Source organism: Callorhinchus milii, unplaced genomic scaffold, assembly GCF_018977255.1.
Source record: "Callorhinchus milii isolate IMCB2004 unplaced genomic scaffold, IMCB_Cmil_1.0 Scaffold6, whole genome shotgun sequence".
Classification (NCBI taxonomy): Eukaryota; Metazoa; Chordata; class Chondrichthyes; order Chimaeriformes; family Callorhinchidae; genus Callorhinchus; species Callorhinchus milii.
The window spans coordinates 22,355,958-22,379,931 of record NW_024704747.1 but is presented as its reverse complement, the minus strand read 5'-3'; the positions used below and the strand labels follow the sequence as shown (position 1 = coordinate 22,379,931).

General features: G+C 41.0%; 1 protein-coding gene across 6 annotated transcripts in view; it reads left to right on the top strand.

Annotated features, from left to right (window-relative positions):
• The window catches only part of myo1b (myosin IB), a 112,575-nt gene that overhangs the window by 12,076 nt on the left and 76,525 nt on the right, over positions 1 to 23,974 (top strand). For all 6 annotated transcript variants that reach the window (XM_007890164.2, XM_007890169.2, XM_007890167.2 and 3 more), the window contains exon 3: positions 4,201 to 4,316. In XM_007890164.2, the coding sequence (XP_007888355.1) occupies positions 4,201 to 4,316 (116 nt within the window). The remainder of the gene's footprint in view (positions 1 to 4,200; positions 4,317 to 23,974) is intronic.

Genomic DNA, 23,974 nt, shown 5'->3' with positions numbered 1-23,974 from the left:
ATTAATTAAGATTGGATTTAAGAGTTTTCCAGAATTCTTCACTATCTTCTATTTTAAGAGAAAATGGCCTCACAAACTAAAACAGTGGAATTTCAAACCAAATAGGCTAGGCTGGCACTCTGTTGTGTAAACCTTCTTTGTTGGCTGTCAAATTGTGATGTTGAACAAATCATTATCATTTATATAGCACCTTTTACATCGGGCAGATGTCCCCAAAGTGCTTGACATTTTTGCTGGAGTTGGTGGGGGGTTGTGGAGGAGGAGGGGGGAAATTACCAAACACACATAAAGAAAAAAAGTAGGCCTTGATACTCATGATGAGAGATCGACGTGAAAAAGATGTGGGTGGGGAATGAAATGGGGCAGTTTTAAAAGTACAGTAATTTAAAGCACAATGCAGTATGTGAAAATATTACATTGGGGGTAAAGGGGGGGAAAGGTTAATCAAAACTTAAATAAGTCTTTTCTCTCGAAGGAACGTGCTGGAAAGGGTTTTGTATTTGTTCACCTGGTGTGATTGTTGTGGCCAAAGCCCGTCGGAAATTAAAACTTTTGTCACCGTGTATTCTTTCAATATTAACAACAAGTCGTGTGCACCTGTACTGTTCATGTAATGGAACCAGGGAGGAAGTGTCTTTGACTGCTGGCCGACTGTCACGCAGATATAGTCATTTAAGTCTAATTTGCATGTCTGGTGAGGTGAGACTTGCATCACAATTCATGCAGAGAGTATTAGAAATTCTATACAGCACACATTATATATGTATCCTACATTGGTTGATAGCATTCTTGTCTCTGCTTCTGAGTCAGAATGTCGTGGGTTTAATATAAATTTAGCCAGACACAATCACGTCCCCCCCACCCCCCCACCCACTGGCTCAGAGACAGGCTCCTCCACTGTTAAGCGCTGTGAGACGCTACAGTGCGCAGAGGGCGCTATATAAGTGCAAATTATTGTTATCGCACAGACACTGGATAGATTGGACAAAACCAACCATCCCTGATGTGTCCGGCTTAAGCGGCTTCCACTTTATATACCATATCAGTGCAGTATCAAGACTGACGTGCTGATCTACATAACTGTAGAAAAAGTTCAACTTGAGCCATTATCTCAGGTAAACATACAGATAATAAAGATGTAACCATTCACAACCTTTGGCATGTACTGTGTTTCCTTAAAGTTGTAAACATAGGGATCCTCGAATGATTTTGCTTCACTTATCCAGATCTTCACTTATCCAATTTGCTGTGAACAGCAGCCTCAAAATAATTTAGTTTTAATGGCAAGATATCATGCGAGTTTCCTATAGAATATTTCAATCTTTTACAAGAGTCCAATTTTGATAATCCTCTGTGAAGTCGTAATGTCCTTGAAGTTTACCATTTGTGACATTTTGGGGGCGAAGCTGTGCTGTGCTCTTACTAGGAACACTGAGTTAATTGTAGAAAAAAAAATCAGCTTTTGCCAGGCATTCAAAACTTCAGACTGAATTAAACCTCTCATTCAGTGCATTGATGGCAGAATGTAGAAATGCACTGTTTACTGTATTGCCTTAGATTCCACCTCTTTGTTTTAGATTTGTTTAAGAGCGATTCTACCAGAGCCACAGTTCTTCCAACCACTTGGATGTAAACTGATGCAAGGAGATGCTGAGGGAGGCAGCTCATCGAGGCTACTTTAAGTTATTTAAGTGCTTATATAATTGGCAGAATGAAAATCAACCCAAGGTTTATAGGTGAAAAAAAGAGTAAAGGTGTGGAACTGAAATCTGAAATAAAAGCAGGAAATCTGAAGCAGGGTACGGTTAACTTATTTTTCACTTTCAAATGCGGAATGACTTTCTGTGTATTTCCAGCATTTTTTGTTCCAGTTTCTTTTAATGGTGACTGTAGTAAAGCAGGTGGACTGTGGCTCTTTGATCCTGTGCCCCAAACTCTACCTGTTTACCAGGGCGGAAAAGTTGCCTGTGGTATAAATGATCTGTTGAGTTCGCTGGCACAAGAGTCAAATTGGCAAACAACTCATGCTCTCTGTTAATTTCTCAATGTGGGCACTTCAGGCCATCGCGCACACAGACTGAGACAGCCGTTTGCTAGCTCATGCTGAGCAATGATTCTCTTCCCTCGGTTCACTTACTACTTGAAAGAAGCCTTGTGGAAACCATTTATTACAAAAGGCAATAGAGAAAGCTTTTCAAAGGCATCTCTCTGTCTAGGTTGCAGTCCGCAGGTGAAAAATATTCCATGTTACAACTCTAATGATTTACATATAGTTTAGTCTAATTGTAATTTTAAAGGTCCTAATTTAAAAGACTTTCGCTGATTCCCTCAGGAGATCCCCTTACTCTTCAAATCAAAGTTTTGGATGGGGGGGAGGATCTTCTCTTAGCCTCTAACTGTAGCTATGTTGAGGGCTTTTTCTGTTGTAGTCAGTACTTGGTATCCAAATCTTATTGAGAACAAATTGCTGCTAAAATAAATTCAAAGGCATAAGCACACATTCGCTTTATTATTTCTGAGGCCAGTTGCTGGGTGGGAGCAGTAAAAGCTCAACAGAATATTCTTCATTGGAAATTCTGTGTTGTTCATCCTTTCTCTCTCTTTCCCCCACCCCTACTTTACCATCCACCTGAGGATCATTAGCCATATGCTAAGCATTGGAAGCTTTCCTGATGGTTCAATGAATGAACACATTGCCTACTGTGAAACTTAGTCCTACAGACCAGATAGTTGCATGTTCAGTCCTAGGACTGTGCTGAATTTGGCTGAACTCAGCCAGGGCAGAAATTGGGATGCTACAGTGGTATCCCTCATCTTTAGAAGAGAAAAGTTTGTGTGTGTGTTGTCGACATTTGGAGAGGCCATAAGCAGGCTTGGCTCTGATGTTTGGTCATGGTTAAATAGCCTGTCTACATTTTCTGGCTGGGCTAACAGATGAAGAGTGGGTGAAGTTGAGGAGAGTGACAGTCACCTGTGAAATTGTACCTCACAAGGAGTCAGTGCCTTCAGCAGAATTGGGGGTGGGAATTTGGAGTGTACAAAAATTAGTTAGTGGATTTCTAAGAGAAAAAAGTCAGTTAAAATGTAAACTTCCTAAGGAACTTTGCACACTAGAGATGAAAATAGCAGCGTGTGGGAGAGGGGATTAGGAGTGGTGGAGGCTCATATGGAGTACAAACCAATTGGGTTGAGTGGTCTATTTCTGTGCTGTAATAGTCCTATATAATTCAATGTAACTGTGACTGTGTCCTACTGATAATAAGAATCTTTAATGTACAATTTGGGAACCGGGCCAGGCTGTGCTACAACAGAATGTTCAGTTCTTAAAATACTTAGCACAAAATATTAATTACCATAATCAACACACGTGATGCATCTGCTTCAACAAACCGTAACCTTTTCAACATATATTGTGCAACCTGCTGTAGAATTGGGAAGAGATTGGGGCAGCTTGACTTTGACCTAGTAAACCTTTTGTTTTGCTTATGTGCAGCTTCCCTCACTGCTACCAGCAATGAATGTGTCAGGGATGATGGGTTTGGGTCGTGAAATAATGCTGGACTGGGTGGGCAGCAGCACTCCGGGGAAACGTGGAAACCGATGATTAGCTGGGAATGTAGCTTTCAATAATGGAGATTGTCTTTCACCTTACAGTTGGAGGCTGTTGACCTTTCTAGCAGCTCGCTTCACTGAGCAATTGAACCACATGGTCTGGTACTGGGAAGGTGCTACAAGTGACCTTAGCATTTCTGAACTTAAGGAAGAGGAAAGGTGTGCATGTGTGTGTGGCTGCGTGCACACAATGACTTCTCAATGATGTGATAAGGCACATAAGTATAAGTAAAACTCACATAAATTTGATTTGTATATTCGCCTAAATCGTACATCTGCCCAAGTTCTGTTCAAGATTTTATATTCCATGCAAGTTTGACATAACTCATACTTTGCATAAGTTGTGTTAAATGTATGGTCCCAACTGATGTGACTTATGTGATATGGTTTACTGGTATATCAAATGCAAAGATTATTATGATAATTTGTTTCTTCTGTCAGTGCAAGTATCTTAAGTTAGAGCGCTCTGAGATGCCGTCCGGCATGGAGCGCGCTATATAAATCCAAATTGTTGTTGTTGTTGACTCTGTTTGAAAAATCTTTGTAGTTTTGCTAACTTTTTTTCTTTCCCTTTTTTTCTTGCCGCAGACGTATATTGGAAGTGTAGTTATATCCATGAATCCGTACAGACAGTTACCAATCTACACACCAGAGAAGGTAGAGGAATATCGTAACAGGAACTTCTATGAGCTCAGCCCCCACATGTAAGTACATGAGACGAAAGCCACTTCCACTCACTCACTCACTCAAGTAAAAGAGGAGCATAAGGGACCAGCTGTTTACTTTGGATGAAGGGTAGAAAGAGGATGCGAATGTTTTATCCCATTGTGTTCTTATTAGCCTGGTCTACTGAGTTTATTTGCAATTTGTACAGTAATTGTAAGTGCCAGCCAAATTATTCCATCATTGACATTCTTCAGTTCCCCTTTAAATATGTTCAGTCGAAATATGGTATGTTTTTTTTCCCCCATTGCGCTTGACCTTTCTGTCCCTGCAACATCTGCTAACCCGTTCTTTGTTGTAAAATAAACCGGGAAGAACATTGCTTTGTAATGACTTGTGCTTGTGTGTGTGTGTATATATAGATGTATAAAAATATAGAACTAGGAGAGCGAGGCTCCGAATAGTGTTGCCATTCATTTACTGTTGGGGACAAACAGGATTTCCAATGATACCAGGAAGTAAAGGCAAAAAGTGAACGTAGAATATCAGTGCAGAGTTCAGAAAAGAGTTAGTAAATATTTTATAGGGAATTAAAAGGAGGCTTTATAATTAACTCATCCTAATAGTTAGCCTGCTATTCCATGCATCTGTGCAGCAAGCCCTAGAATATAGTCAGGCCAACAGTGTGTCAGCTCGGCATAGCTGAAACCCACAGCACTATTGGTTCAGGGTATAGAGACTGTGGGTTCAAGCCCCACGGTAGGACTTTGAACTTATCGCCTGGGCTGACACACGGGGTGGGGAATAATTGCGAAAGGTGCATTTTAACACTATTCCTTAATTAAATGTTCAAGAATATCACTATTTTAGGCCCCAGACTTCTAAATAAGGAGAGCATTGTGTACGATAATAATTCACTGCAGAATTTGGTGGGGGTGGTGGTGGGGGGATGAGATACTGGATGAATATAAAGCAGTTCCAGAAGCAAGGAGGAAAACCCACCAATTTCCTGAGAGGATTGTGCTTGATAACACTGCTTCTTATTTCAAATTTCAATCCAGTTTATCTGCAGTCCTGACATGACACTGTGCTGATCAGTAAAAGCCAATGAGCTGCATCAATGCCAGTAAGCCTGTCTCCCATTGCAATCAAGTAAGGCAGCTTCTTCCTTAATGTCCATGTGTATTGTATCAGCCACCGTCAAGTAAGCACAAGGCAGTTGTACTAATCTTCAGAATTTATTTCCTCATCTCACTCTCCCCCACCCCCGCATCCCTCCATCAACAAAAAGGTTCAATGCAAATTATTGTCACATGATACATGAAAGAGAAATGTAAATACTGTAAAACAGCTGTCTTTCCTCTCTGCTATTGTGTGGCAGACATGCCTTTGTGCCCCTAAACCAATTGCCAAGTCCACACTATTTGCATCTTTCCTAAATCATTTTAATAGGAAAGTGGGGCCGTTGCTTTCTAGTTGGAGTCACTAGATAGAGATCGCAAGTGAAGAACTTAACACAAACTGCCCATTAAACCAGGAACATTCCTGGGCAGTAAAATCTTGGCCATAAAATGCTCTCGTTGTTAAATTTATCATTTAAATATCCTGGTCACCATACATTTTGGGCACTAAAATCCTGCCCTGCATGACTGAGAACCACATCAGGTGGTACATTTATCCACTGACTGTTTGGGTTAGACCCTCTTCAAACAGCTGGATACAATCAGATGTTTTTGAATTATTGTAATAAAAGGTGTTTTACACCCGTCAATCCTCTATGAAACGTGATGATGAGATGTGAAGCTTGTAGCAGTTGAGTTCAATGAGATGTCATAAAAGACACGATACATGTATTTGCATTCCCTCTTTATCGGTTCAGTTTTTTGTGCTGTAGTATTGAACCAAATATACACTTTGCCAAGTTACCACGTTTTTTTTTTCTTGGTCCCTTTTCCCCTTCCACAGCAGCAGGTGAAATCTCAGAACAGAACTGAAGTTCTCTAAATGAAATTCTCGGTTAAACAGATGTTTTTTTATATAGTGATGCATTTTCCAGTGTGTTTCACATTAACTATCACCTACACTGGATGCAGAAGATAAAAGGATTACATGGCTTCATGTTGCACAGTTGGTACTTAAAAATGTGCTACGAAGCCTGGACATACACAACTGTGTCTAATCAGTCTGGGGGAACAGTAAAGAAACACATCTTACTGCTGTAAAATTGAATAAGCCGTAGGAATACATCAACTGTTAAGTAACTGTGAACATAGGACCTGATGTCTATGTGTGGGGGCTGAAAGATTAAAAGTGTTTTAATCAGCCTGTGCTCCGAAGTTCTTGCTCTAGTGCGAGGCAGAGTTATTATTCAGTCACAGGTTTGGACAGTGGGTAAGGCACTACCATGTTTTCCTGGTTCTCTGTGCCGATACAGTCACTACACTTGATAGTATGTTCTGTGAAGTGCATTGAGATGTCTCGAAGATGTGATAAGGCGCTTTATAAACAAACAACAACAATAATAAAAATTACATTTGTATAGCGCCTTTCACGTCAGGGGGAACATCCCAAAGTGCTGGACAGTCAGCGTTTCGGACCTGAGCTGGGGGTCGGGATTGGGCAGAGTGGAGGACAGGGTGAAAGCACGGTTGAAGAGGAGGGTCTTGAGATGGGTCTTAAAGGAGGCAAGGGAGGGGTGAGTTGAAGGGACTGCGGGACTGTCAAGAGAGCGGGAGCAGGGTGGCAGAAGGCCCAATGGTGGGCCGGGCGAGGCGGGGGACGTGAAGCAGGCCAGAGCCCACTGAGCGAGAGTGTAGGGGGGATGGTAGAGCATTAGGAGGTCGCAGAGGTAGGGGGGAGCAAAACCATGGAGGGCTTTGAAGGTGAGGACCAGGATCTTGAATTGTATCCTCTGTGTGATAAGAAGCCAGTGGAGTCAGGCGTGGATGGGGATGATAGGATCACGGAGCCTAGTGCGTGAGAGGACATGACCTGCAGAGATCTGGATGATCTGCAGCCTATGGAGGGAGGAGTTGGGGAGGCCGACATGCAAGGAATTTGCATAGTCAAGCCTCAATGTAATGAATGCGTATATGAGAGTTTTGGCAGCCTGCGGGTGAGACAATGGCGGCATAAAATGCAAGGATTATTTTAATGATTTTGCTCGTAGCGGTCTTCCTGATGTCTTGCGAATCATGGCAGCTTAGAAAAGAACCTTGTGTGTAGCGATTATTCAGGATTAAGAAAGTAAAATTGGGGAGAGTGAGTGAGGGAGATGTTATCTTATGTGAAAGGCATGACATAAATGCAGGTGATTGTAAGTAAAGTAGAGCAACTCTTGGAAACCTGTCGAGTGGAGCTGTCTTCACAGCTCAGGTTTGCTGAAGCAGTTTAGTGACAACTCCCTTTGTCTTCAGGAAGGTCAGTGGGGCTAGAACTTGAAATACTGTCTTATGGCAGTAGAGGAAAGAAAGTGGGAACTTGGCTTCCAATGTCAGCTCTCAGGGAATAAATGATGAGGGTGACTTGATGGCTAATTTCAACCCTTTTTTACAGCAACCGCAATTCTTTCAAGACATCTGTAGCGAGGTCCAATAATTTGCAGTATCACAGAACAGTCATAACCTCTCGTGCCACTGCAATGCAATGCTGGAGGTGTGTTGCATTGTTGGAGGTGTCATCCTTTGGATGAGACATTAAGCTGAGGTCCCGACTGCCTGTTCACATGGATGTTAAAGATCCCATGGCACTATTCGAAAAGAGAAGGAAGTTTCTCCAGTGTCTTGGCCAACATAACAATTGGCCATTCACTTCATGAATGTTTGTGGGATATTGCTGTGTGCAAACCGGCTGCTGAGTTTCAACCACAAAAAACACTTAACAGTATTTCCCGTGACCCACTTTCAGACGTCTCGACAACATGATAAGGCACTAAATCAAATGCAAGGATTTTTATTAATATAAGTGACGATAATATAATATCGTTATATTATAATAATACAATAATATATAATTATTATATTATTATAAGTGACAAGTTTAACAAACGGTGGCCTCAAATTGTGGTTCAGAAAATCACGACTTTCTTACAGCCTCAATTATAATGCAATAGGTCCAATACAGTATAGCCATGAAAGTGACTTTATAATGCAGTAACACTAATACATATAGTCATGGAAGTGATGAGATTGTGCATTACACTCCTATGGAGTCCTGCAGCTCAGTGGCTAGAGCATTCGCCTTGCAAGTGAGAGACCTGGGTTCGATTGCCAGCAGGGTGAAACCTTAGGCAAGTTTCCTTACTCTACACGCCTGATAGTAATCCCTCAAGAAAAAAAAACAATAATAAATTGGTCACTTCAATCCACGACTGTTTGTGGGACACTACTGTGCGCAATTGTCGGCTGCATTTCGCCCACAAAATATACAGTTAAATCACTTGACATTATATTCTGTGAAGCGCTTTGAGATGTCTTGAAGATGCGAAAGCGCTATATCAAATGCAAGGATTATTATTATATATTTTTATTACACAGCTAAAGAACTGTAAACCTCTACAGAGTCCTATCATTTTAAATAGCACTATTTGTAAGGTACGTCACAATTTGCACGTTCAAGCACTGTTCATTGCAATACTGAGTCCTTTGAGAGTTAAGGACCTGATTCTATTTGTTCCTAGGTTGTCTGATCATACGGTGCCTGTCTTGGCTGAACTCAGCAAAGCTGGTCTGATTGAGCAAAGCGAATGAAACTGCTTGTGTCACAGGATTCCACTCGTTTCTTCATTCAATTGCTGATGCATCCATGTGTTCTGGACTGAAGTTGGTCTTTCTTGCACTTGCTCAGGTTATTTGTGACTAATATTGTCTCCTTACTGCAAGATGATTTCTCTTCCCACATTTGTTTTTGAGACCGGTTTCTAATGATAAACATACATGAAATAATAATGAAAATGAGCTGCAGAGCTTTTAAGCTGCATTAACTAACACATAATGATTTTGTGCTGGACAATGGGAGGAGGTAGCTTCTGTGCTATTGCAGGTAACGTAGAGCACCATGAGGAGAGATGTGAAACGCATGTACTTCCGAGACATGCTAATGCATTTTGTTTGGCAGGACACCATATGGTGATATCTAATATCTTGTGTTGTGCAACTTTGTAAGGAGAAATTAGCATTGACTGAAGGCTCGGGACAGTGGGAGTCAGCACAATTCTTCCATACCTGATTGACTTAAATCTACATGAAATATAAGTTGAATGTGACTGTTTAGCAACCCCAACAAAAGCGAATTGATCCCTTTTCTGGCAGGTTTACTGATCTGTGAAACTTTAAAGTACTTGTGATATCTTTGTGAGCTGCCCGGAAATGGAAGGTTCACCATCTCATGTATTTATCTCCATCAGGTTGACATGTTACCTGGTTTCAAACTATTCTTGGTTGAATTTTCCAGCAGTAATTCAATTCAAGCATGAATTACATAGTACAGGGGAGATTGTCAAATATATGTGGTTTTCCAGCTTTGTGTTCAGAGACTGGATGGAATTCTTCTCAGCTTTTCTCCTGACAAAGGTGTAAATTCCCACTCAGCGTTTTATTTTGGTAATATCTAAATTTTCGCAATCCACAACATTGTTCTGGCAGCTCAGGATACCTATAACATCTCAAAGTTCTTAGGATTGATGTAAAAGTACAGTGACTTTTGTAGATGAATGTGGGGGCAACCAATTTTCACACCGCAATGTTCCACAAACAACCACAAAGCAAACAGTCAGTTTTATTAGCTGGCGTATTGTTGACCAGGACACCAAGAGAAACTCTTATCTTTTGGAATAATGCCATAGCATCATTGATGTCTACCTGAACAAGCAGACAGGACCTCGGTTTAACATCTCATCCAAAGGATGGCACCTCCAACAACGCACCGCTCCCTGGTCATTGTATTGAAGTGTCAGCCTTGTCTGTGAGTTGAAAGGAGTCTTGAAGGAATTTGCAATGTCATTTGGCAGTATTAACGCTCTTGAGCGAAGTCTCTCTCAAAGTGTAACTGATGTAGTCACGTTCTGATATAAAATGAATAGAATTGTATTGCTCGGTCTCTATCCACACGTCATGCTGAAATATGCTCGAGAAGTTGGGCAGAGAACTTTATCCCATTGTGTAGGTGTGGGTGTGGGAGTATGCGCGAGTGTGTGTGTGGGTGGGAAGGTGAAAGTTTCTATCATACAAGTGTATCATGAATAATTCATTTGAGGTTTATGAGAGAGGGAGAGAGCAGTGTAGGTTATTTATTTACTGCTTAAACTGTGGGACCAGCCCAATAGACAGCAGTGATCTTTTGCTGAATCCTGACTGTATGATTTCTTGGTAACAAGCTGTTGACTGGCGACTGATAAATTGCAGTGATTGCATCCCAACTGTTAATCCTTTAGTCCTCCCGTCACCAAGCATCAATGGCACAACATCAGCTGCACAGTTGGCTGTGACAGATGCTGCCAGTAAAATAAAACTTGGCAGCACCATCTCTATCAAGCTAAAAATGGACGTTATAATAAGGAGAAGAAATAATTAATCCTTTGGACTGATATTAAAGCTGTGACCTTCTCTTGCTTTAAGTATTGTTTGACATAAACTGAATGAAAATGATTGCCCTGTCATCCTCTGTGCATGTTTATACACTGACAGGCTGATAATGTATTTGTACAATGAATGACTGGTTAGTGTAGAACTTGCTTCACTGTAATTTTCCACTATCAGGATTTAGCGTGCGTTATTATATTTGTGTAGTACCTTTCACGTCACACAGTGCTTTTCCAATGTCCTTCCCCTCACCTTGATGTTTCAGAAACAAAAGTAGCTTCTAACCCAATTGATGGTCTTTGTGTGTATGTTATTTACTGTGTATAATACATATATGTGTATGATGGATCACTTTTCCAGGGGTAATAATTCCTTAAAAAAATAATAATTTGGTCAATCAATCCATGACTTGTGTGCAATTGGCTGCCGCGTTCCGCCCACAAAATATACAGTCAATTCACTTTACAGTATATTCTGTCAAGCACTTTGAGACGTCTAGAAGACGTGATGAGGCACTATATCAAATGCAAGGATTATTATTATTATATATGGTGCCTTTTGTTTGTAGCTTGAATCTGCATTTATGGTTTTGCCACTACAGGTATTTTTTCTGCACAAGCACTTTGACAATGCAAATGCTTCTTTGAGTTACTCCTGACAATCTTTGTCCTGCACATATAACTGCACTGACCAGGGGCCACCATATGAATGTCTCCAAAGTTAGGAATTGCTGCGCCACATGATTAATGACCTTCCCCCGGAAGATTTATGTCACTATTCAAACCTCAATGTGAAACGACCTATGTTGAACCAGCTCACATACCTGAAAGCTTAGTATAATTTATTGGGCAGTATAATAAATCCGGGTATGCAATGAGAGTGTCTTTATGAAAGACTCCAATACTGTGAGCCTTTTTGGAACAGAATATAATCATTTGCTTGTTAAGTTTGAACAGAGTGGAGCCGAGGTTGAAACACACACATGTCTTGGCTGTTCTAGGTTATGTTTGCACAAACAGGTTCAGCTTTCTATGACCTGTGTTGATGTTGAACTGGCCACATTTGTTCTAGTTTCCTAGAAAATCTGAACTTCAACTTGCCTCTCCTTCTGAGATCAACCTTGAAATTACTTGTAATTGGAGGGGGTGAAGAAATCCGAGTATCTTTGTTCAGCAGTGAGCTACCCTCCATGTTAATGGATCGAACACAAGGTAGGCTTATTCTTTCAGTCAGCTCTTGCTGTTACCCAGTGGTTCATTTGACCCCAGTTAGCTTCATGGTAACTGAAGCAGCATTCCAAAATTCTTAAGCCTAAATGGAGGAGGCTGTTTATTTTGCTGTAACTAGCCATTAGGAGGCACACACGAGCAGCTTGAAGTAATAGAGACTCATTTGAGGGAGGACCCAGTGTCCGTTTACCGCTCTCTGCTGCCGCATTTGAGACTGGAGCTCAACTTGTAGATGTGAAGCCAAGCCTTAGCCATTCCTTGGGACAACAGTTTGGGAAACATAATAATTCTTGCATTTGATATAGCACCTTATCACGTCTTCGAGATGTCTCAAAGTGCTTTACAGAATAACTGTATATTTTGTGGGCGAAACGCGGCAGCCAATTGCGCACAGCAGTGACCCACAATCAGCTGTGAATTTAGTGGCCAATTTTTTCTTAAGGAATTATTACCCCCAGAAAAGTGATCCACCAATCGACTAACAATTGGGTTCCTACTTACTGCTAGGTAAACAGGCGTGTGGGTTAAGGAAACTTGCCCTACGTTTCTCCCTGCCGGGAATTGAACCCAGGTGTTTTGCTTGTGAGGTGAGTGCTCTAACCACTGAACTACAGGACTCCACATCTCTGTACGATGGTGACATTGGTGATTTCTTTATTTAGTGGACTGAGAATGTTTTAAAACAAAATATTTATGTTGAAAGATAAAACAAACTATGAAGACATTTAAGAGAGATGGGTTTTTGTGGACAATGTTAAGCTGATTTATTTATGATAGAAGCAATATTTCTTCTAGTGAACCAGTCTAAAAGAATGCTTTAAAATGTGAATCATGTCTTTTCCTGAGTGTGGATAGCTGCAGTGGGCAGACTAGCACAAACAATGTGGGGGTGAATGGCCTTCTTCTTCACTGTAAACTTTCTTGAATTGTATGAGTAATGTGGAGATGCAATGACTGTTTGTTTAAATATTCTAATAGCATATAAATCATGCTGTTTGAAATTGGCGAGAGATTTCACTGTTTGTATGGGAAAGGATTTGGGAATATTGTAAATGATCCATTCACAAAAATATTCCCACTACAGCCCAATAATTTGTACAGTCTCTTAAGTGTTCTGAAACACATCTTAGAGCAAGTTTAGACTGAGTGCAGTGCTATTGTCGTCTTGGGCAACCATTGCTGCCAAAAGGTTTAAATATATGTAATTCAGATGTCAAATTAAGGCCTTTTATATTTTATGCTGAATTCTAAAGTAATGCATTTGGTTCCCAGTTTTGTTCTTGGATGGCAACCCAGCATGATTTGGGAATGGAGTGCAGTAATATACCTTCTGCCCCTACCCCCACCCCAAGTGATATTTCCCCCCCACATCCATTCATTCAAGATGTTTTTTTATTTTTGTTGCGTTGTATAATTTTCTTTTATGTGAGAAGGAAACTACCTAAATCAATAATGCCGACAGCTGTCTGTCTGCAGAGCATCATTCATCACTGCTCCTGTTCATCACATTGCTTCTCACTGGCTTAAGCTGTTTCCATTACATTCCAAAGCCCTTCCCATATGGTGAGTAAATGATGGCTGCTTGGTTTGTTTTGCCTGCATCAGAAACCCATAGCTTATGAATGGCCAGCATAACTCCCAATAATGCACCAAATGGTCAAATCTATTGCAAACAAGTCATATTGTGAGTAGGGGGTCAATCTAGATGTATTCGGTTGCTGTTGTGATCCTCCTGAGGTCTTTGAACTCTGTTTCAGGGACAAAGGATTGTGTAAACGTTGAGTAAGTGATGTTTTAAATCATGGATGAACTTTGGCACGGAGCTGAAGTGACTGACATTTGAGGCAGTGAGTTACTATCACTTTACTGAGAGTGCGATCCTTTAAGCCACCTCTGAGACAGCAGCCGTGTGTTAACAGTTTCTGTCTTGTGGCTGGTACCTGGGATTCTGCCCTGTCTTTTGGTGGGGGTGGTGGGGGGAGGGTTAGGAGATGGGAAGAATTCCGGGCACTGGGAGCCTTGGGCTACTCGAGAACCAGCTTTGTTTGAAAGGTTATCAAGGAGTCCATTAGTTGAAGAGGAGTTGGCGTCAGCTCTTTGTCCTCCCATGAAGTGTTGGGAGTGGGAATGTGTTTGTGAAAATGCTGTTGTGCAGGCGGTATTATTGTCCAGTTTGAACCCCTTGACATTCCCATGAAGGGAGAACTCTGATGGGTCTGTTTCAAATCAACTCATTGCAATGATTCCGCTACATTTGGTATACCTCATCGGACCAGGCATAGATGTTTTACCCTTTGTTATTCAAAATCGCCTACGAAATATGCAGCCAATCCACTTTACAATATATTTTGTGAAGCTCTTTGAGACATTTCAACAACGTGATTAAGCGCTATATCAAATGTAAGGATTATTACTGTTATAAAATCCCTTCAGTATCTTGTGTTTGCAGTGTGCAGTTTCTTCCTAGAGAACCTCCAACTGTTTTCTCAAGAATTTCTTCCTGATTTTTGTCTTGGAGTTCACATAGGTTATTGAACTATTAATGCCACGGATCATTAAAAGCCAGGAATTGTGCTAGTGGAGAAAATCTGTGGTACTTAAACAAAATGCGCAGCGTATCTATTCAAAATGAAGTTCAGAAGTTAAAAATGGATGGCTCTGATTTCCTTTGTGTAATAGCAGATCAAATTTCTAGACTTTGGGCTTGTACATGCTACTTTTAAAGGTTTCCTCCTGTAAGTTTGACTAGGATGGTATCCCACTAAAGGGACTAGCTGAAGAAGCACATAGCGTTCCATATACCCATCCCCCTCATCCCATGAAGGAGCCTTGGGAAAAGAATGGCATTTGCTTAGCTATTTTCAGACCCTTTTGTTTACTTGTTCCTTGTACAGCAGCTCTGGCTTAGTAGGGGGAGTTTGCATTCACTATTACCTCTTACCCTGGAAAGGAATTGGATTATATTTATAGTTTACATGGGTCAAAGAGCCTTCTTCATCGAACCTCTCTTTTGAACATCGTTTGTTTATTCATTTTATCCATGCTTAATTCTCTGTCAATAAAAAGTCGAGCACTGAAATGATCACAGACTTGACAGCAGCTTAAGTTTACAAATGTGAGCTGCTTCTCTGTGTAACTGGTGACAGCAGCCTAGAGCTTTCATTAATTGGCTTGTAAGACATTAATCGGAACAGTTGAAAGCAAATGTCCTTTGAAGAATTGATCATTAAATTGGGCTGCTTCTAACGTGTTGAAATACTGCATCAGTAAAGCTATTGAATATTGTTTAACGCTGGCACTGACTTGTGTATCTGTCGTTCTGGAGCAACCCATTGTAATGTCAGCTGCCAACATCTGATCTGGAAAGAAAAAGGAAAGGTTTGAAATCTGTAAGACATTGCTGAACGCACATCAATACAAAGCATTATCAATGTGATCATCCATACTTCGAAGGTGACTCATCACCAGCAAGTTAGTGAGTCCCTTGTTGTGAAGGCTGATTTATCAGCGATCTCAGCCTGACCAGATGTACAGGGTTTCTGTAACACGTGGCGTCACTTCGTAGGACCTTATCGGAGGATTCTCAGTTACACTGAACCAAATCTCCATAAAAACACATGGAATAAAGAGGCCACAAGGGGAAAAAAACCCTTCTCAAATTGCGCTAACCTGTTAAACCCTCTTGATTGCTGGAAATCCTACTGATGCTCTGATTGGAAATTGGGAACCACAACACAGCCCAAGGCCAGGGTTCCTACTTCTCTTAGTCTGATTTGTGCCTTTCATGGTGGTAAGATGATACTTTTTCACCGGTTGTTTGCTATGAGGGGGTTGTCTGCTTATGTCTGCTACCACAATGGCAATGCACATTGGTGCTAAAGTTAGTTGAAAATAATCAATTTAAAAAAAGTTAAATCCAAAAATAATTAGATTGTTAAAAATAGCAATGTTTAAACCGTGCTTACATTTACAAACGTTTTGAGTTTGAGATAGAAGTCTCGGGGAGAGATTTTATCTGGGCCTAGATTTGTTCTTAATTATGTAGCATTTTAGAGCATCCAGGCAAATTCTTAAATACAGTTTAAGTTTGAATTTGGTTTTCTTTTACAAAAAACTTCAAAGTAAGCCTGAATTAAACAATTTGCCAAACTCTGGACACTTTAAAATGATATATGGATCGAGTAAATCAAGACGTTGCTGAAATTTCTATCCCAACAATTCCAGCACATGTACCAGCCTTTATAACTCTCTCTATTCGCAATGAAATCTCTACTCTCTACTCTGGGGGTATACAGTAATTTGGAGGCTTGTGTTGCTCCTGAAATACCTGTTGCTTAGGTAAAACTATCTCAGAATCAATCTGTGTGGCTCATTTTGAATCTTTTGTATAACACTGACTTATGTTTGTTAGATTTTGCAATATTCTCCAAATACTTTTAGTTTTTAACCCACCAAATTAAAACTTAAGGCCAAAGGGAGCCAGGCCATTATGGTAAATAATAAATATATATGATATAATAATCCTTGCATTTGATATAGCACCTTATTACATCTTCGAAAGTCTCAAATTGGTTCACAGTATACATTTATACCTGTAGCTCAGTGGTTAGAGCGCTCGCCTCGCAAGCGAGAGACATGGGTTCTATACCCAGGCAGGGTGAAATGTTGGGCAAGTTTCCTTACTCCACACGCCTCTGTTTACCTAGTAGTAAGAAGGAACCTGGTTGTTGGCGGATCGCTTTTCCTGGGATAATAATCTTTAAAAAAAATAATAATTTGGTTACTCAATCCACTACTGTTTGTGGGACATTGCTGTATGCAATTGGCTGCTGCATTTCGCCCTCAAATAAACAGTCAATTCGCTCTGCAGTATATTCTGTGAAGTGCTTTGAGACGTCTAGAAGACGTGAAAAGTGCTATATCAAATGCAAGGATTATTAGTATTGTTATTAAAGTAAATTGACTATTTTGTGGGTGAAACAAAATGTGAGGAAATGCTGCCAGCTGACAAGTTCACAAAGTCTCCTCTATGTAGTCGTTCTACTTAAATTATCAGAGAGCTACTTTAAGGGTGCAAACATGGGTGACCTGTAAATATAAATCAAACATAACTTTGTAGCATAGAAAACAATTTGAAGCCAACCAAATACAGCATCAACAACTTGCACTTATAAAACACTTTTCATGTAGGAGAATGTCTCAAAGTGCTTTAAAGCAAGGTGAGAATGGAGAGAGTGCAGGGGAAGGTATAGTCAAAGAGGTAGAGAGAATGCAGGACAAATCATATCATTCAGATGTTATTTTATGGATTACCTTAAACTAAGCAGTATCTTTCTGACAAAGACCACTGCTGCATCATTGAATACATTTGTTGACTTGGTAACTGTAATAATACTTGCATTTGATATAGCATCTCACCACATTGTTAAAACACCTCAAAAGTGCTTCGCCTGATTTACTGTAAAGGTTAGTGATAATATTTCTGTAGGCGAATAACATTGAAACCAGCACAATGATGAATATCACCAGCATTCATCATTTAAAGGAAACACTTTTGTTTTAAAGATGAGAGAACAGAAAGAATGGAATAACTTTGTCTTTAAAATGGCTCTCTATGGCAAGTCTCTAATTTTTTACACATCAGTACTTTATAAATCAATTGATCCCTTTGAAAATGATTGCAAATTACTTGTAGACATGTAACCAGCATCCCCCAGCTGAAAAAAAGCAAAGAAAAAATTAACCTGAACTAGGGGAGCTGATTAAGTGTCTCAGTTTATGTTCTTCTAACTTGATGGAATTGACGAGCAGTGAAGAAATTTTCTGGTTCTATAAATGCTTAATGAATTTCAAATGGCCATAGGCAGCGCGAGAAGAAGATTCTGTGAGCTTCCATTAACCTGAGGTCAAGGCTCTTGGACTGTTGATGTTAAATAGAAATGCTGGAAAAAATAAGGAGAGTATCAGGCCTGCCATTCATTGAGTCCAGGTGTCAGTATGGCCATTCCAAGTTTAACAACTTAACTTAGATGCCTGAAGCTGTTCAATGTACTTCTGAAAATCAGTGACAGTGTCCAAATGAGGTTCAATAGTCCCAAAGTTTAATCAAATTACAGAACCTCCTGACAAGTAAGAGTTACATGATAAATGCTGCACGGATGATCAATCGTGTGTTACATTTTTATTTTCACACTCATGCAAATATATCTGACTCTCTCTTTCTCTCACCCACCCACAAACATGCACACATGTATCTAATTTTCTCACCCACACCCACGCACATTTGTGTAATTTTAGATGGGTTTGCGAACTTTTCTCATTTTCTTGCTCATGTTCTCTCACATATGGATCTCTTAATCATAAGATTCTGACTGAATCCGCTACCGTTTTGGGGATACTGCTGTGCGCAATTAGCTGCCGAGTTTCTCCCATAAAATATACAGTCATCTATTCACGATGTATGAGGAACTGATTTTTCCTTTCTCTCAGGCACACTCTCACATACACAAACACATACATACATGCATGCATACAGATGCACACGGATACACACACACACACACACATACACAGATGTACTCACACAATGTGTCTCCCCCATTTTCTTTCAGTAGTTTGGAAGGCACTTTGTTGAATTCCCCTGTGGGGAGCAACTACTCAACAGTCAAGGTTTTAATGATGTTTTACTGGAATGAGAACATCTGGCTCCTGTTAAATGTCTCCTGGGATTTGCTGTAAATTGAATATGGCCTTTAGATTTTCCTTGGGTAAACAGATGCATGGAGATTTATACTGAAGTGTGTGAGAGGGATGTGGTGCCTTGTCTGAATGTTTACAGGAATGTTGCATCTTGATATGTTGCGAGACTTGTTGTTGAATTTACTAAAGCGTCATTATTAATACTTTTTAAAACAAAGGAAAACCGGTTCCCTCTTTCCCCCATGGGAACTGAATGACAAGTCAGCTGAAGAGTAGGGACTTCTTTTCCCTGGTTCTGATATCCCAATACTCCAATGAACCAGCCCCCTCACAAGGGCCTGGTGGTTGGTGACTTGTACAGGTCCCTTACTCCCTCCTTTCCTCTGGACAGACAATTACCTTGCTGTTCCCATGACAGCATGCCAAGATATCATGACCTAGCGTTTTGAGCGTGAACCTGAATTCTGAGATATTATTCTGTTTTTCAGAAAAAAAATCTGCATGCTTTAATTAACATTCTGACAATAAATCTAAAGAGAATTTCTCACGATCGAAAATTGGCAAGAGTAGATGAACTCCCAGATACTGTACTAGCAGGAGGGCTGCAGTTTAACATGTGCGCTGGCTGCACAAATGGCTACATATTTATACCCCAATCCCCCACACGCACCAGCCACAACACAGTCCAATTTCCCAGGCATTACTTGGTCTAAGTGACAGACTCAGTAGGCTGAGCGTCATTCAATCTGATCCTGAATTAGGAAATGGATTCCCTACACTATTTTTTCTTAAGTTTACAAGTTTTACATTCAGTTTGTTTTACAATGTTCCCTTATAAGGAGCGATGCACGCAATTTATATTTAGAAAATAAAACATCCAGCTCATTCAGAAATTACATACAAAATATTAACAATAAACAAGTCTTTGGCAGCGAGCTCAAGGCAGCAATGCAGCCCCATTCATACTTTGTTTTTTTAGTTTGCAAGATATCTTTGAATCAATTGATCAAGTTGCAAATCCCTTCCAGAGTCTGATACCTAAAACAATTTGGTGTCTAAAATATTCTGCAATAAGTTGTTGGATTCTCCCTGCTGATATTATAAAGCACTCGTCTTATTTATTTAATTTTTGTTTTTAAAATATTCCCGCAATGCCAAGAGATTTTTGTTGTCATTGCGGGAATATTTGAAACAAAAAAAATTCAAGATGATTTTATATTGAATAACGACATGCACTGTCTACTGATTTCAAATCTCCCAGAATCCGCAACAAATATAGAACTGCAAATGGCTATTGAAACTGGATGCATAACAGGACTTAAAAAGGAAGTGGACAAATATTCGAGGAAAAATAATACAGAAGGGTATGGTGGCATCCTAGAAAGAAAGATATGACGATTTCTGACTTTTACTCATTATCTGGTGAATGTTTACAGAGAACATGACCTCTCAAGAAACCCAAAGATACTGAAGTGTTTTTTTCTATTAGGCTTTTTGGGGATTCTTAAAAAAAGTTACTTGCCGCAGTACTGCATTCAATCTGCATTCCTGGGGAGTGATGCACTTTATCTCCGTCTAAAAAGGACAAGATGCTCATCCTCAATGTGAGAGCACTTCAGAGGCTAAAATGGTGCTTATATTGTGATCCAATTGAAAATGGTTGTGAAGAGCAGTTTGGAGACAGAGACGTCAGCTAGTTAAACTTTATACAGAGTGTGATCATCACCTGGAGTAGATTACCAGGAAGGATTTTAGGGGACAGGACATTTTAAAAAAAACACATACACACTTTTTTGCTGTTATGGTCCTGGAAAGCTAAGACCAAATAAGCCAAAGGGTCGCTTGTGATGTCTTGTTGACTTTTACGGGAAGAGCTTGAGCACATCACATAAAAGCTCATTTGAAAGAAGCACATTTGCCATGAACTAACCTCGAGATTTCCTCCCTCTCACTTTCTGTCTCACTCCTTCTCTCTGCCTGTCCTCAAAGTGGAGTCCTGTAGCTCAGTGGTTAGAGCACTCGCTTTGCAAGCGAGAGACCTGAGTTCAATTCCAGGCAGGGAAAACCTTGGGCAAGTTTCCTTACTCCACACGCCTAATAATAATCCCTCCAAAACCAAAAACAATAATAAATTGGTCATTTTCAATCCATGACTGTTTGTGGGACATTGCTGTGCGCAATTGGCTGCCGCGTTTCGCCCACAAATATACAGTCAATTCACTTTACAGTATATTCTGTGAAGCGCTTTGGGACGTCCTCCCGACGTGAAAAGCGCTATATCAAATGTAAGGATTATTATAAACCTCACTTGGAAAAATTACCTTTGTGACCACCTCTACGTCACCTCCTCCCTTGCTGGGAGTCTGATTCTGTTTGCTGTGAAGCCTATCCTACATGAAAGCCGCTGTATAAGCACAAGTCCTTGTTTTACAGGACGGGAACCATATACATTCCTGCCCTACAGTGCTACTGTTTCTTGGCACAGTGGTAAACTATTGAGGAGTTGCACATTTTGGATCAGCTTTTGAATATTTTTGACTGTGCTACAGGAGATAAATGCTTCAACTCAGTCCACATTCATGTCCCAGGGAGAAAAGGTTGCGCTGCTTATGGAGGTGAGACACACTGACTGAGAGGTGCCACTGGGTGATGCAAACCTCATTCAAAACTGATCGTGTGACGAAATTGGAAATCAGTGACGGGGAGGGTGCAAACAAATGTTCTGTCTACAATGTTCATGCCCTGGTGTCCTGACCTCAACCTTCCTGACAACCCGTTCCAGATATTAATTGCTCTCCGAGCAAAGCAGTTTCTGGTGTCTGTCCTGAAATTGCCTAAGTTTGGTTCCTGATTGAACCGCCTCTGAGTATGTGGATATTGGACAGAGGATTAGGATTAGACAGGGTTAGGTTTTCATGCCTCACCCCTAGACAATTAGTCTGTCATAAATGCACTGCCTAACTGTGCAAGAAACCACAACATCAGGGAATGCCTACAACAACAACAAGATTCCATTTATTGAGCGCCTTTCACGTCGGGAGGACGTCCCAAGGCACTGTACAGTTGGGTCAGGACCCGAGCAGGGGGGAAATGGTCAGGGTGAGGGGAGGGAAAGGAGGGAGCGAGGAGGGGGTAGAGAGTCGAGAGGGGAGCTGAAGGCACGGTCAAAGAGAAAGGTCTTGAGACCGGCCTTGAAGGAGGAAAGGGAGGAAGCAAGGTGAAGGCACTGGGGGATAGAGTTCCAGAGCCTAGGGGCTGAGAGGCTGAAGGCCCGGCCACCGATGGTAGGGCGGTTGGGGCGGGGGATGTGGAGCAGACCGGAGCCAGAGGAAAGGAGGGTACGGGCAGGTAGGTAGGGGAATAGTAGGTCGGAGAGGTAGGAGGGAGCAAGGCCGTGAATGGCCTTGTAGGTGAGGGTGAGGATCTTGATGTTATATGTTATAGATGTTATATGTGAGATGTTATATGTGAGAGCTGCCAAATGAGGAATAGGAGACCCTTAAGTAAAGCAGTGGAAAGTGACCAGCACCCATCAAACTAAATCTGTGGTTTGAGGAGATCAGGACACCGGACTCATTTAAACAGCAGCTTGATGCTGTGTGTGTGTAGGATAGGTATTCTGAAGGGATGAGATTAGATGGGCCGAAGGGCCTTCTTCATCTGAACCAATCATGTGATCCTGTAACTGGGTTTAGCTCTTCTGCGTTAGGGAGTGGATACTTAGCCAATGTTTCACCCACAAAATATACAGTCAGTTCACTTTGCAGTGTATTCTGTGAAGCGCTTTGAGACATCTCGAAGACGTGGTAAAGTGCTGTATCAAATGCAAGGATTATTACTATTATTATATGTTCCCCTCTCAGATCTGTCCAGTGTGACCTGTGCTGTCCATTTTAGACAGTGATTGATGTCCAGATGAAGCTGTCAGCACTGAGGAACCGTAACACAGCAAGAGTCTGAGCCTTCACATGAGGTGGAGGGAAATGAGCAAAGAATTAGATTTTCTTTCTCTCTTCCCTTCACTCCCCCCCACCCTTCCACACACTAACATCCTGAACATAGCCACAGGCACACTTTTTAAAGATCTCTGGAGACAAACGTCTTTTGGAAAGACAGTAGCTGTGTTTGTGGTATGTTTCTCCCCAATGGAACCTTTGTTGAAGAAATATTTATCGTTTCAAGGGAATTAAGGGTCCTGGATAAGAGCCGGCAACAGGGATTGTCTCACAAATGCTCTCCCTATCTTTTTAACACAGTTGGTATTGAGAGCTCACTGAGCAGTTGGGGGAAGGGTGTGAGTGTCCAGGCTGCAGAAATGTGAACCATCTTCTCGTCAGCACTCCGAGACACTACCCCAAAGGGTGTGGGGCACTATATACTTACAAATTCTTGTTATGTTTCATCCTTGGATGGTCACGTCAGAAACTGCGCATTGATGAGATGGGGTGAGTGGTGGGGGAGTAAAGAGTTTAAGATGAATACTATATAATACAAACATTTATGAAGCGACTTTCGCATCAGGAGGATGTCTCAAAATGTAATTAAAGCGATACGTTTTGTGGTGGGCTTTGAGAGTGGGGAGGGAGGGAGGGAGGGGCGAGTCAGAGGAACTCCCGAGTCTCAAAGAGCAGGGACTGAATGCTGGAGGGAACGAAAGGCCATAGCAATTTGAATTTAAACCATGGAACTCTCTTTTTAAGTTTGAATTATCCACACTTGCAAACGGCAGGGCGGGACATGTACAATCCACGTTTCAAGCTTGTCAAACCCCATCAGTTGAACTTCCGTTAAGTGAATATCCCATTTTGTTATGCTGAAACCCATTGTGAACCTATTGTATATGCATCCCCCGCCTCCTTCCCCCTCCGCACGGTTCTTCCCTCATTGTACCCTTTTCCCCATTGTGTGTCTTGACTTCTTGAGATAAATGGTGGGAATATATATATAAAAGGTCCAATCTAAGGCCACTGACAGCTCCCTTTGTTTGGGAGGGAATCTACTCAGTCCTACTGCCCCCTTTTTGTTCTAAGTGGATTATTACTATTATATAGAAATCCAATATTGCAGCCCAAAAACATACAGCCCAACTAGTCCATCCCAGGGTGTATACTCCACATAGGCTATCAACACTCCTAAACATTTCTTACATGTCCCTCTGTTCTCTTCCCTTAATGTCCCACATCCTATTGTGCT